This window comes from Triturus cristatus, chromosome 12 (assembly GCF_964204655.1).
Source record: "Triturus cristatus chromosome 12, aTriCri1.1, whole genome shotgun sequence".
Lineage (NCBI taxonomy): Eukaryota > Metazoa > Chordata > Amphibia > Caudata > Salamandridae > Triturus > Triturus cristatus.
This window is the reverse complement of record NC_140595.1, coordinates 692,331,450-692,345,987: the sequence shown is the minus strand read 5'-3', so window position 1 is coordinate 692,345,987 and position 14,538 is coordinate 692,331,450. Positions and strand designations below refer to the sequence as shown.

The following is a 14,538-nucleotide window of genomic DNA, read 5'->3' as shown; positions in this document are numbered from 1 at the left end:
ACAGGGCTCGATCCTTGTGGAACCCACATGTCTGATCGCTGACTCCTGGGAATGATACGGTGGTACTGTGACCTGAAAAGTTCTGCCCTCTAGAAAGGAGCGAAACCAGGCCAGAGCCGAGCCCTCGATCCCTATCTCCTGTAGCCTACACAGTAGTATTTCATGCGAGACAGTGTCGAAAGCGGCTCTTAAATCTAAGAGAATTAAAGCCTCAGAATTTCCATCATCTAAATTCCTATGAATTTCCTCCGTCACTGCCAGCAGAGCCGACTCAGTGCTGTGGCAGGCTCTGAAACCATTTTGAAAGGAGTCCAAGATGGCCTTTTCCTCAACAAACTTTGTCAGAATAATATTGACGTAGGATTCAGTGACCTTAGCTAGAAAAGGGAGCTGGGAGATGGGACGATAGTTGCCCGGTTCAGATGGATCTAGCGATGCTTTCTTCAGTAGATGAGTCACTTTAGCGCATTTCCAGACTGATGGTAGACACGCTGAGGTTAGGGATATATTAATTAATTTCCTAGCCACTGGAAAAATATGGTTACGAAATTGGTGGAAATGAGCTGGTCTCAAGGCATCAGCTGGAGAGCCAGATTTAATTTTCAGGCAGATGTGCTCAATCTCGATGAGGCATAGTTGGGGGAAGGAACGCAGTGTGTCCTCCATAGAGCGTCCCCTGTTTTGGTGTCTTTCCCTCTGATCCATATTGGCTGGTGGAAAACTGTTATAAATTTTATCTACCTTGTCTACAAAATATCTGGCCAGTTCATCGCACTGGTTGTTCGGTGAATCAGCTTTTGAATTTATGATGAATTGTTGTTCTATAAAATTTGACCAGCAATATACTCCGCTCTGGCTCTCCGGATCATCTTATGGTATGCTTTAATGGAGTCACGGTATTTATTTTTTGCTTCTATGTCATACCCGTGCCTCCAGGCCCGCTCAAGTTGTTTACATTTTTTCTTTGCATTAATCGGGGATTCCTTAAACCAGGGATTCGGCTGCCCTCTTTTTGTTTGGAACTCATTTTTTTAGGAATACAGCTGTCTAAAGCTTGGGTTAGCAAGTCCTGAAAGCATATGTTAGCTAACTCTATATTGAATGGCAGCTGTGGGGTGTGCTTAGACAACAAATCAGAAAATGTATGAATATCTAGTTTGTGCCAAGGTCATTTAGACATCAATTGTGGGCGATTCAGCGTTGGCTTACTTTGCCAGCAAAGAGAAAAAGGGACAAGAAAATGGTCCGTCCAGGCCATGGGGATCAGAGTCTCAGTTTTTAGGGGGCCTAAATTGGAAAAAATGGGGGCCAACAGATGACCTGCTACGTGTGTAGTATTAGGGACCCGTTGTGTTAACTGGCAGGCCTCTAGGTCTGCTAGAAAGTTGGCAATGCCCATATTGCCGCTATCTTCTAAATGCAAATTGAGGTCTCCTAAAATGGTAAAATTTGCTGCCTTACTGGCGAGCACGACAACTTTATTCACTAATTCTTCCCTAAATACTTTAGATGGCCCTGGGGGACGATAGATGAGCAGTCCAGAAACTGTAAGATTAAAATTAAGGGTTATTTTAAAGAGAGCACTTTCGCACTCTGGGATATTCTCCTTAATAAGGCTGCAATAATACAGCTCCCTATGGATTAGTGCAATCCCTCCACCTCTATTTCTGGATCTATTCAATAGTTTCATGGTATAACCTTGGGGAAGAGCGAGCCAAGATTCTGCAACAGAGTCCTGCATTCGCCAGGTCTTGGTCAAAAATAATCCGTCCGGAGACTCGTCTGTTAATAAATCAAATATCTCGGCGAGGTGCTTTGTTAGAGACCGACAGTTCAGGCTAAAAAATCTGAAATTAGTAAGATTGGTAAGGAGTAAGTCCGTCCCATGTGGCCTGAATTGAAATAAACATTGTTTACATTTGAAAGAGGCATTTGATGGGGACCAGGTGTGCTTTGAGCAGGAGGAACAGTGAATATTGTATGACATAAGCTCGGCCTGTGAGTACTGGCATATATCTTTCATGGGCTGGATGGAACGTCTGGCGTCGTCCAGGCGCGGACGGGCGCAGACGGGTTTGCCTTAGGCACGCCTTTGGTGCGCCAGCGGCCCGTCCGCTGCGCGTCTGGCAAGCCATGTTGTTTAAATACCTTTCCCTGGAAGTAACAGTGGCAAGGGGAGGAGCTACGTCCCTCCACTCAAGCGGCCCGTAAAGACCGTGGTGGGCCAGGGACCATCTAAATCCTAAAGTGCAGTGTGCAGTTGTCACAGGTACAGCGCGAGTTAAAAAATCTGTCAGTAATTCTACAAGTTAAAATTGCCCTTAGAACACAAATTTAACACAATTAAAAAGGTCTAGAACTCTCCTTTCGGCAAGCAGCTACTATCTCTCTGCGCGGCTGACAAACCATCCGGTTTAAATGCCTTTCCCCCGGAAGTAACAGTGGCAAGGGGAGGAGCTACGTCCCTCCCTCCACTCAAGCGGCCCGTGAAGACCGTGGCGGACCGGGGACCATCTAAACCCTAAAGTGCAGTGTGCAGTTGTCACAGGTACAGTGCAAGTTAAAAAATATGTCAGTAATTCTAAAAGGAAAAATTGCCCTTAGAACACAAATGTATCACAATTAAAAAGGCCTAGAACTCTCCTTTCGGCGTACAGCTACTATCTCTCTACACCAACAGACTCACCAATCTACCATCCTGCAGATACCCATAGACTCACCGATCTACTATTCTGCATACACCCACAGACTCACTGGTCTATCATACCGCATACACCCACAGACTCACCGATCTATCATTCCGCATTCACCCACAGGGTCCCCGATCTACCATGCCGCATGTACCCACAGACTCACTGATCTACCATGCCGCATGCCCCAACAGACTCACCAATCTACCATCCCACATGCACCCACAGACTCACCGACCTACCATCCCGCATGCACCCATAGATTCACCGATCTACCATTTCGAATTCACCAACAGACTCACGATCTACCATCCTGCAAAGACCCACAGACTCACCGATCTACCATACCACATACACCCACAGATCTACCATCCTGCATACACCCATAGATCCACCGATCTACCATACTGCATACACCCACACACTTGCCAATCTACCATACGGCATACACCCACAGACTCATGGATCTACCTTACAGCATGCACCAACAGACTCACTGATCTACCATAACGTATGCACCAACAGACTTACTGATCTACCATTCTGCATGCACCCACAGACTCACCCATCTACCATACTGCATCTACCCACAGACTCACCAATCTACCATCGCGCATACACCCACAGACTCACCGATTTACCATCATGCATACACCCACAGACTCACTGAGTTACCATACGGCATGCACCCACAGACTCGCCGATCTACCTTACCGCATGCACCAACAGACTCACTGATCTACCATAACGTATGCACCAACAGACTTACTGATCTACCATCCCGCATGCACCCACAGACTCACCGATCTACCATACTGCATCTACCCACAGACTCACCGATCTACCATCCCGCATACACTCACAGACTCACCGATCTACCATCCCGCATACACTCACAGACTCACCGATCTACCATCCCGCATACACTCACAGACTCACTGATCTACCATCCCGCATACACTCACAGACTCATCAATGACGAGACACATTCAGTTGTTAATTCATCTGTACTCTGCAACGATGTCAAGCTGGACGCAAGTGCCAAGGTTAGCGGAAGGGACATCAGTCACCATCTGACCCCCCCGATGATGTCACAGGATTGACCTTTTGCCCACTCTTAACACCTCAACAGTTTCCTATGTATTTTTATTTTTTTACTGAAAGACTAGATTTAGGGCAGGGAGTGAAAACTACAAAAACGAAAAAAGGTTACATGTAGACCTGTTTCATTTCTGTTCCAATGCCGCTGTCCTTTGAAAACAGGGACAGCAATGGGCGCGCCAGGGACATCAAAGGGAAACTAGGGAATAGCAGCGCCCCCTCCTTGCCACAGTTAAACCTAATTCACTTTGATGTACTGAGTTAAGGATCATCATGTTTTGTCAAGCGCAGGAAGTGACACCATCATGTCATTAAAGATTTCAACAAAGACGAAGGTCTGACAGCACAAGACCTACTGAAAAGGGTTTTGAATTGTAGATATAGCACCACAGAATGGAGTCAGACAACTGGTACATACATCATCAAAAAGCAACACATTTCTACTGGTGGAAATAACAAACGTTCAGAAAAAAACATCATGTTTGATAATTTTTCAATGCAGCTATGAGAACATGCAGAGCTGATCTTTAAAGGTGCACTGACTCACACATACATAGGAAGCGATACTTGCTGCAGTGGTAATGGAAGGGGGGGCATTGAGTCACGAAGGGACATACCGTTATTGGTGCCATTTGAATACGTCCTGTTTTGTAAAGCAGCGTCGACCTTCTTGAGTGCTTTTGTGTACTCGTTATGATAGTGACTAACAGTCACGTTGACTTGGACTGTGTGGTTCACGATGACACCGGGTGTGCTGGAAGCAGAGGAAGAAAAGCAGACAGTGTTAAATACGGAGAGAGGACCGGGACGCAAGCAGGAAGTCAGCCGCAGGTAGCAAAATCCACCTGGAAATGCCCCTTTCTGGGCGGGGTACGCGGTCTCACTGTGCTATGGTAACAGAGGCACACCACACAATTCCTTTTTTATCACAATTCTTTATTGAAATTTCTGTGTGACATCACATTGTACAACATAGTATGCACTAGCAGTATAAGTAAACAAATAGTTGTAAATGAGGTAAGCAGCCAATGGCAAACCAAAACCCAATTACCCACTTTTACAACAGTCTTCTTTACACTTTTCCTTTGATCATAAAGCTCTTTACGAGCTTTTATCCTCCTAGACTCAGCCAACTTCCAATCATTCTTCTCATTGCACACATCACGATTAGACTGCATGTCATTAACCCAAATAGGGGCCACCAACATGTTAGCACTCTTACCCCTGAATAATTCAAAGGGAGTCTTCTTAGTTATGGCATGGGGAGACAACCTGTAAGTTTTAACCTTTTTGCAAATTTCTTCACGCCAATACCTGCAGATTTTGCCATTTTAATGGCCTCTTTCAGAACACGATTAAAGCGCTCCACCATTCCATTAGTTTCTGGATGGTACAATGAGCACCCTGTGTGCTTAATACCATGTCTACTCAGAAACTGCTCCATTTCTCTAGAGACTAACTGCACCCCATTGACTGTCAGGATTATATCAGGTATCCCTTCTCTAGCTATATGTTCTTCTAAAAACGCCTTCACATGCTTGGTTTCCACACCCCGTGTAATGGTTATTTCTGGCCATATGGAAAATAAATCAACTAGAACGTACCACTCAGAACCAGAGGATTGGATGGGGCCAACAATATCAAGCACAACTTCCTTCCATGGACCATTGGGGCGTTCCCGTATAACCATGGGTTGAATCTTAGGCTTAGCTACTCTTTCACTCAATGAGCACTGAACACAATCCCTGATGGTCCGTTCCACATGTAAATCCATACCAGGCCAACAGTTGGACAATCTTAGTCTCTCCATTGTCTTAGACATACCCTGACACCCTGCATGGGCCAAAGAAATAAGTTCCTCCCTAAGAGAAACCGGGGGAATTAACCCCAGACCCCTGACCAGTAGACCTCTTTGCTCCGAAAGTTGATCTTTGACGTGCCAAATTTTTTCCAATTCTTCCTCACCTTTGGGTTTGGCTTTCCAACCTGCCTTTACACACTCCAAAACTCTAAGCATAACTTTGTCCGCACGAAGAACGTCATGCCATCTTTCTTAGGCAATGCTACCCCTTTCAATGGAACATACCATATCCTCATCCTGCTCACATTCACCAGAGGAACATTTCTCATCATCATCTACCAATCGAGACAAAGCATCAGCAACTTTGTTCTCTACACCGGGTAAATATTTGATGTCAAAATCATAGTCCTGCAATGCCACAACCCATTTCGTGATTCTACTTGAGACCGCATTGATACCCTTTTTAAAAAAAAGGTCACACAACGACTTGTGGTCTGTCCTGACTTCAAACATACAGCCCTACAAAAGATTCCTCAATTTTTTATGGATCAATATGCAGAAAGGGCTTCTCTTTCTACAACAGAGTAATGCATTTCGGCACCCCGCAAGCAGGTGATTTTCCAACCTGGACGCTGTTTGTCATTGGCCAAATGACCCACTTTCCCACAACAAAAACATCCAGCTTGAAAAGTGTTAGACCTTCCAGTTTTTTCAAAATTAGTTTTCTTTTTCTCATGTTCTTTTTGTTCCTTTAGAGGTTGTTTGACAACATGAACGGAATATTTCTCCTTCTTGTCACCTTCCTTTTTTATGACTTCCACACATTTAAGTGAGTGTTCAACCCTTTTTGTAATAATGAGAACATCCTCAAGGGAAGGTTCATCCTTTTGCCACGGTTCCTCTCTTAGACGTTCAATGTTACACCCCAGCATAAATTGGTCCCTAATTCTCTCATCAAGGGTGGAGCCAAACTTACATGTTGAAGCTAACTCTCTCAAACTAGTTATGTAATTCTCTATAGACTCATCTTCTAATTGGCTCCTGCGACCAGAGTGATAAATTTCAAGAATAGTACTGACTTTAGGTAAATAGTGCTTATCCAATTTTGCTATACAAATTTCAAATTCATTTAGGTCACCATCATGAATTTCAGGAAGATGATCAAAAACCTCCTAGCCCTACGACCTTAGACAATGTAGTAATAAGGCTGTTTTCCCTTCTGCACTCAGGGAGGAGCCGCACACTCTTTCAAATACTTTGTGCCACTTCTGCCATCTAATAGGTGGATCACCGGGAGATGACAAAAAGAAGATAGGCGCAGTAACATTTTGCATTTTGTAGAAAAATTAAATAACAGAAAACACTTGAATGTCAAGGAATTAACATGAACCTGAAAGAGAATAAGGATTATTCACTGATGCATGCATTTAAATCAAAAATGTACTTGTGGAAATATAAAAGTAGTGTGTGTGTGTCACTGTTGAGAAGAGACTAAAATGACACACCAAATATCTTCATATGCTGTTGTGAAAGAGAGTGTGCATGTCACTGAGGTAACAAGCCATGCCACCAAATATTTACAAAGTAGCATGAATTGAAGTTGTTATTCGTGTGCGTGTCACGGAACAGGCACACAATACCGAAGAAATTCTCAGCGTTGTTAAGCACCTTTGAAAAGTCTGTGCGCGTATCACAGAAGTGACACGCAGCGCGCAATACCAACAAAATCCTCAGCATTGTTAAGCACCTTTGAAGAGTCTGTGCGCGTATCACAGAAGTGACACACAGCAGTAGCGTTGCTATGCAACCACAACGCAGAGCAGGAAATTGAGGCACTGCACCGTGAAAATCAAGTATGCCCAGGACACACCTAAGTTGGCTGCTACGCAGCTTTATGCAACGTAAGGAACAACGTGAGAGCGTAGGCATCCAGGCGGCATAAGAAATCTCAGAACTCCAAGCAAAGGGATGCCATAGCGTGGCGTGCGGGCGACTTGATGGAACCTCTTATTGTAATCTAGCGCCATCTTGTGGCCTTTGAAAAACAGTACTTCTGAGCTCAGCTTTTATGCATCCATCCTAGCAAAGAGAGAAAAGCTTTTTTCCGCACTTCAAGACACAGATCTTTTGCGTGACAATCTCAGGCATTGCGGTAATGCAGGTAATTTACAGGAAATGCGATTTTCTAACGCGAGATGCATGGCACCTGGCAGGGTTGAATGCATTGTAATTGGTTGCTTATGTTTAATAATAGTAACCTGGCTTCTTTGTATAGAACTATACCTTATAAAAGCTAATAAATATGAAATCTTTCTTATTTTCAGTGGAACTGCAGTTTGTTGGGGGAGTTTAGAAAGGAGACATTAGAAAGTAATTAGCAAAGCTATAAAATAGTTTTGCAGCTTCTCTTTAGGAGAGGAGACTGGAGGCTGAGGCTGGAAATGATGGCCCTTCTAAATTGGAAGACCTCGGTTATATAGCTAACATGCCCCCCTGGCAAGCATGTGCTGGACACAGCAACAGGGAAAGGAAATAAACAGAGGGAAGGAAAGTGGCGGCTTCTCCACTATGGTGGAGGAGTGTTGCCCCACTGCTTTGCAAGCAGTAGTTAAAAGAAAACTAAAATGATAATAACCAGCATTATTATCATTTTAGTTTTGCGTTTCCTGGTGCGGGCGGTGCTAGACTGGCAGAGCAGTGGCCAGGAGGAGGAGTGTTGCTCCACTCTAAAGAGCGCATAACTGTTTGGCTGGCTGTCTCGGGCCGACCATACAGTCATGCGCACTTTGCATGTTCTGCACCCAGGCTGCATTACAGCCTGGGTGCAGAACATGTACAGGCCCCCATTCCCTGTCTGAGCGCCGATCCGCGCCACTTAGACCAATCACAACTCTTGGCTAGGGGAGTCAGGAGCCTGGGTGCTTCCTGCTTCAGAGGAGCGAGAGGAGGAGGGAGCAGACCGAGAGGCGGCGGCTGGCCAGGGGGTTGTCCTGAAGGTGTCTATTTTTTAAATTTACAACCCCACGACCCTTTGAGTACGATATGCTCTGTATTTAATGGGCGAAAAAGTGCATTTCTTGTTGATCTGTAATTCTGCAAGATAGCATTCAGTTGCTGATATATTTCCCATGAAAACTTGAGTGCATAATCCGTCCGGAGCTGTATTTCATTGGTTAATGCCTGATTTGCTTCAAACTATTTGCATCGTCTCTACGAGGAGCCATTTTAATAAGCTAGGCACACAGGTATATGTCAGGTTTTCCAAATTGGCACTGCTGGGGATTCATTTGTTTTTTAAGCACTCCCATTTTGGAGGGGGTGAGGGTGACATAAAAAAAACAGAGGCGCAAGGAGCAGTTCTGCTACCACAGTTTTGGCTGTCACAGTTAAAACCAGTGCCGCAATCAGCTCTTCTTATGAGGGGGCGGTGGAATGATGTTGTAATGAGGAGCCTCGCAACTTCCATAGCAGTGACAGCTCGTCCAGCTGAGGTCTAGCTGAGACCTAAAAGGCAGATTCTCCGTCTCGCCCCTCAGTCTTGTATGCGAGGAGGGTCCCCAGGGCAAGAGGAAACCGAGCTTAATGTTTCAAAATTACACCTCCTGTGGCCAGCCAGACACATGCAACACAAATGGCCTCCCCATCGGTTCTTTTATGACATTGTTATGAATGCCCTCCACCCAGACTGGAAAGCAGTAAAGGCATGATTTAGTTGTTAGATGTATTTACTGAACCCTTGCAAAATATCTCCCTGTGCAATCTGAAAGATACATGGCAGTAAATTAAACACGCAGATCCACAAATCCAACTACTTCAAAACACAGTTTGTGAATCCTCTTATCAGTAATTCCATTTCTCTCACTACGTTTGTGTGCTTGTTTCACACAGAACAATCGCCTTTCCAACATGGCTGCCATTTCTAATTGCACATAACTGCACCTCCGTGTTAGTCCTGTCTCTGGGTCTTGCATGAGTATGAGTTTTGCTTACAATTAAAAAGAGAGCGTCCTGTCATGATATCATCAACAAAATGTGCATATCCATGATGCTCTGTGTTTTCAATAGAATAAAAGGTAATGTTGTTGCATAGAAAGTTTGAATAAGTGTGAATATTTAACTAGACATCTAAGACTACATGAGAAATAGTAGCCATAGGCAAACTCACAGTTGAAAAGTCAACTTTAAGTAAGCACCCTTACTTTGAAATATCAGCTCTAATGACTTCATGTTTGTGCTTGCTTCGGCAGCACATATACTAAAATGGAAACTTGGGGCGGTGAGTGGCCTGGAGTGCACCGGTCTTGTAGCCCCTGTGGCAGATGCACCCATAGGGGGACTTAGGAGAAGGCCCTTTTCCCTGACTGCTGCCTTATCTCATAAAAGCACAGGGTATCAGTGGGCTCACAGAGGATCTAAACCAACTGACAAGTAGGAAAGAAGGAAAAGAAAATGTCTCAGACCCAAACTGATAAGCATTAAAGTGGAAAGATACCAGTAGTTAGGGACTGCTCTGTGGGAGGAAACAAATGACAACAAGGCGGGACAAAGAGGACAGATTAATCACTTGAAAACAAGCCTTTTTAAAAGATAATCAAACTTACAATTAAAAAGCGATGGACGAGCTGTAGGCCCACAAAGTGTACACAACATGTCTCGAATAGCCAGCACAAGCGCTGCCTAGGCTGGACCTAATAAGGCTGTTGTTATTTACTGTATAAACTAGAGAGAAAAATCAACAGTAATTGTGTATTTTTTTTCAGTCTTTTAGGACACCATTGGAGAGTGTATCCAGGCATAACAGTTTTTGCTGCAATCCTTTTGGAGATGTTATTAACAAACAAGACAAGTTTAACGAAACGTTATGGCTTCTATGCACTTTATCATTTGTAAACTTAGCTTTAGAAAAGTTGTGCAGTGTAAAATATTCCTAAAATAATTATGAATAGCAGCCTACCTGTGTTTGGTGTGCATGATAGCTGTTATTCGGGGAAATGTTGGAAGAAATAAAAGTGCAATAACTAATGAAAGTAATGTTATGTTGGGAAATGTCCACACACCCTGGGGTATCAGTGGAGGTGGATATTCATATCCAGCTATTAGAGTTTATTTGTGCAGAGCTCTACTGAAATCTGGAGCATTTTTGATGGATGTGTGCACACTTGTAATTTCCCGGTATAACATTACTTTTACACTGTAAAAAAGATAAGTTAAACAAATGCAGCAAATGGGCAGACAATGTGACAATGTTACAACTGGGAGTGACGCTTACATAGCTGCATTGTAAACACTTTTTTACATGCGTGCTTACAATAAAATGAATTGATATTAGTAATAGAAATGTTAGACTGGAAAAGTACAATTATGCGCACAGCCATCGTGTTTGTAAGTGGAAAAAAATATATATTACGCGGCTAACTTTGACCGCATCATAGTGCTTTTTTATTTTACTTTCAGCTATGCTGCACAGTATAACAAGGCAAAAAAATTGACAAGTGATGTTATACTGGCTAATATTGAAATAAAAGTATTAAAACTAACAAAAGCACTATTACACTGGAAAATGTTGGCCACATGCCCTGATGTAGGTATAGGTGGATATTCGTGGTCAGTTCTTAGAGTTCATATGCACAGACTTATAAGTAAATTAAAGATGCCAATAGGGAATAAGTCACTTATACCATGTTTAGAGGCGAGACCACAAGGACTTTAGCATTGGTTAACAGTAAGCCAGGGCAGAGTTGGCGACATGGCACTACGTGGAATTCTGCTAAGTTGCCTATAAACTCTGTGAAATTCCGCGGAGCTCTTCTCCGCCCTGTGGCAGCAGCAGAGTCCCAAACCTGGTTTCTTCTCCTGTAACTAATGAAACTGTTTCGCTGCAGGACTCGTCAGGACTGTGCATGCGCACGCATCGAGAGTGGAGACCTTAACCTGGTCTCCACTCGCCATGCACGCGCATGCGCAGTCCTCACGAGTCCTGTAGCAAAGCGGTTTAATTAATTACAGGAGGAGAATCCTGCTACCATCGAGGAGACAGCCACGGGCACAGAGAATGCCACACCAAGATCCAGGTAAGGACTCTGCAATCCTACCAAATCTGTATAATTCTAACAAGTGACTGATACTTTTTTACTGTGCTCTGCTTTAGGCGGTCCTAATGTTAGTACTGGGCTCAGGGCCTGCGCTGGGGCTAGAATTAGCTGTAGATGTAGTCCAGGATTTCGAGTGGTCTCAAAATGCGTTTAGGATAACAGTTCGGGTTGATGTTTTTGGATCAGGTCCGTTAGGTTCACTTTTAATTACAATTTTGGTGTTATAGCAATAAACACTATAATCATTTTAGGTATTTAAAATTCTGTATCTTGTTTGCAATATAAGTGTTTAAGTCCTAAATGTTTAGGTATAATGGCATGCAAACATGACTCTTCTGCAAACATTTGGGGGCTTGGCTTTATGGTACTACTGCATTTTTCTTAGTTGTTAACTTCAGATATGAAAGAAGGATCATTTCAAATAGCCTTCAACACACACTTGATGCAGCCCCACACAGCTCCCTGCTACATACTTCGAAAGTGAGGTTACCGCAGATTACCTAGGTATTCCGTGGGGTAATGCAAGGCTTTCCCAAGACCTGGGTTGTGACCTCAATGGAGGTCATGGAGAAGTCACCCAAGGGTCATAAAAAGCTCAGTGTGACATACACTACTACTTAGTTTTAGACCATGGAGAGTTAAAATATAATTCATAGGGTCATATGCCTCGCTCCAGCATGTTAGCATTAATTATTCTCCTCCCATTTGTAGTGAACAGCTCACTTTTTTCCAGGAAAAATATCTGGGGTCACATTTACTAATGTTTTTCAAAAATTGTTGCAGCCAAAGGGGAAGGAACTTTTTGACTGGTCATGAAAGTGTGCAATTTACAATCCTGCAGCAAACGCTTACAAAATGACAGCGGTCAGATATCTAATCTTATGGTGCTACTACAAGCAGTTCTTGTACATGTATGTTTTTCTGCATGTATATATGTTTCATATGTGTCAGTCGGTATGTGTTAACGTTGCTGCATATCAGACTGCATCTACCACATGTCTAGATACCTGTGCACATGCGTTTATTTGGACGTAAGGGTTTCCTTGTTTTTTCTGTGTGTCCGAGTACAGAGGCTGTGTTTGCTTGTGAGACCATATATGTGCCTGCCTTAAATCACTGGTGAAAGCGTGTTCTCCCCTCACCCTTCCTGCTTCTGATTAAGCCAAGGTTGTATCAAACTCGGGGAGCCATTAATTACCATGTGCCAAGCTACTGCATTGTCGGCGCCAGCAGAGGCCCGACTGACATGACAGGGCTCCGGCTACCCGCCTAGGGGGCAAATTAATATTTACAGAGTGTCCAGCTGGAGAAAATCAAGGCAGGATTCTGCTGGCCACTTCCACGCCTTTTTCAGTGCATTCCTTCCCTGACAAAAGGATGGAAGTAGAGAGAGTTCCATGTGCAGCACTGCAGAGCCAGGCACGCGCCACTGGCACTGGAAGCCATGACATCGCCCTATGCAGGGCCCGGCGGGGCGCTTGGACACAGCACTGCAGAGGTCATGCTGAATGGACATGCCACACAGAGCAGATCGTGTCTTGATTAGGGGTAGGCGGTGAGGGCAAACTCCGCGGAATCAGAGTTTTTTGCCAACCTCCATGCTCCCAGCCGAGTGCGGAGTTGGCAAAACTCCTCAAACTCCTCTGGCAGAGCTGAGTTCGCAACCCACCATTAGTTAGCGGTGGTAGAGTCCCCAGAGTCCTAAGTTCAACAAAATGAGAACAGCAAAAAAATGGAGGAGGAAGGCAACATTTTTTGGAGAAGACTGACCTAAGGCTGATAGGTCCAATAGTCTCCAAGTGAGAAATACCTCGAATGGGGGATGTGTCATGCAGAAGCAACACTCTAGCCATAAGGATTGTGCATGAGAGATGTTGAGGTTCATTTGTTCCCATATTAGATGTCATTATGGGCATATATCTGGGCATACCCACAATATGTGGACTATATCACAATCCTGATTCCCACATCTCCTGCATTTGGAGTCTAGAACCATTTTTGCCTGGTTCAGCTTCACGGGTGACCAGGGACACCGGTGGAGAACCCTGAAATAGCAATATTTTATGCAACATTGTCTAAGCCTCTTATTGTAGGTGGAGAGGATGTCCTCACATTCCTCTTCCTGAAAGTGAGTATTAAGATGACTTTCACCCGTGACGTAGGGCCCGAGATGAGAATTGGGCATCAATCAGGGTGGTGTATAGGCAAAAATAGAACATTTAATGGCTTTCCACTTGTTTAAATATTGTGATATTGAGGGTTTTGCAAGAGGGGTATCAAAGCAGTCTCTAATTGACTGCAGCACATGTGATTATTGATGGTATCTCCAACAGTGTTTAACCAGGAGGCCAAATCCTTGATGCAATGCTTCGATGGATTGCAGTGAGTCATGTGTTACAAGGTCATTGATATTTTTAATCTCATAAATCCTTCACGTTAACCAGTTTAGCTCCTCGCTGCCCACCAACATGACCATATTATGCAACATGGAAGAATTCCATTATAGGTGTGCATGCGATCTTAAAAACATATGTGCCCTCTACAACGCGTACTGTGAGGCCTTTAGGGAGGGATTCTTAGTAATCATCAATCACGGTTGTGCCGTGCCACTGTATTGAGATTCAAAGCATGGTGTTCAGTGGACACTCATGGTAGGGTTGCTCTGTGAGTGGGTAATATGTAGATAGCATGAGTCAGTTGATGGGCTAACCAATAACTGCTCAAGTAGTTCCCCTTTACCTTTGGACCCTTAAGCCTGGGCTTCTCCCTGTTCCACACATACCAAGAAATCCTCTTCTGTTTATCTGTTAGGGGAGCCTTTGGCCAACGATGAGGGAGCATGCCAAGGATGTAG

The 14,538-nt window shown here is 44.1% G+C and overlaps 1 protein-coding gene across 1 annotated transcript in view; it reads right to left on the bottom strand.

Annotated features, from left to right (window-relative positions):
- Positions 1–14,538, bottom strand: part of MUC12 (mucin 12, cell surface associated) — a gene marked incomplete at its 5' end in the record, with an annotated part of 144,962 nt that overhangs the window by 33,570 nt on the left and 96,854 nt on the right. The window contains one exon of the mRNA XM_085637118.1: positions 4,409–4,545. Within this exon, the coding sequence (XP_085493244.1) occupies positions 4,409–4,545 (137 nt within the window). The remainder of the gene's footprint in view (positions 1–4,408; positions 4,546–14,538) is intronic.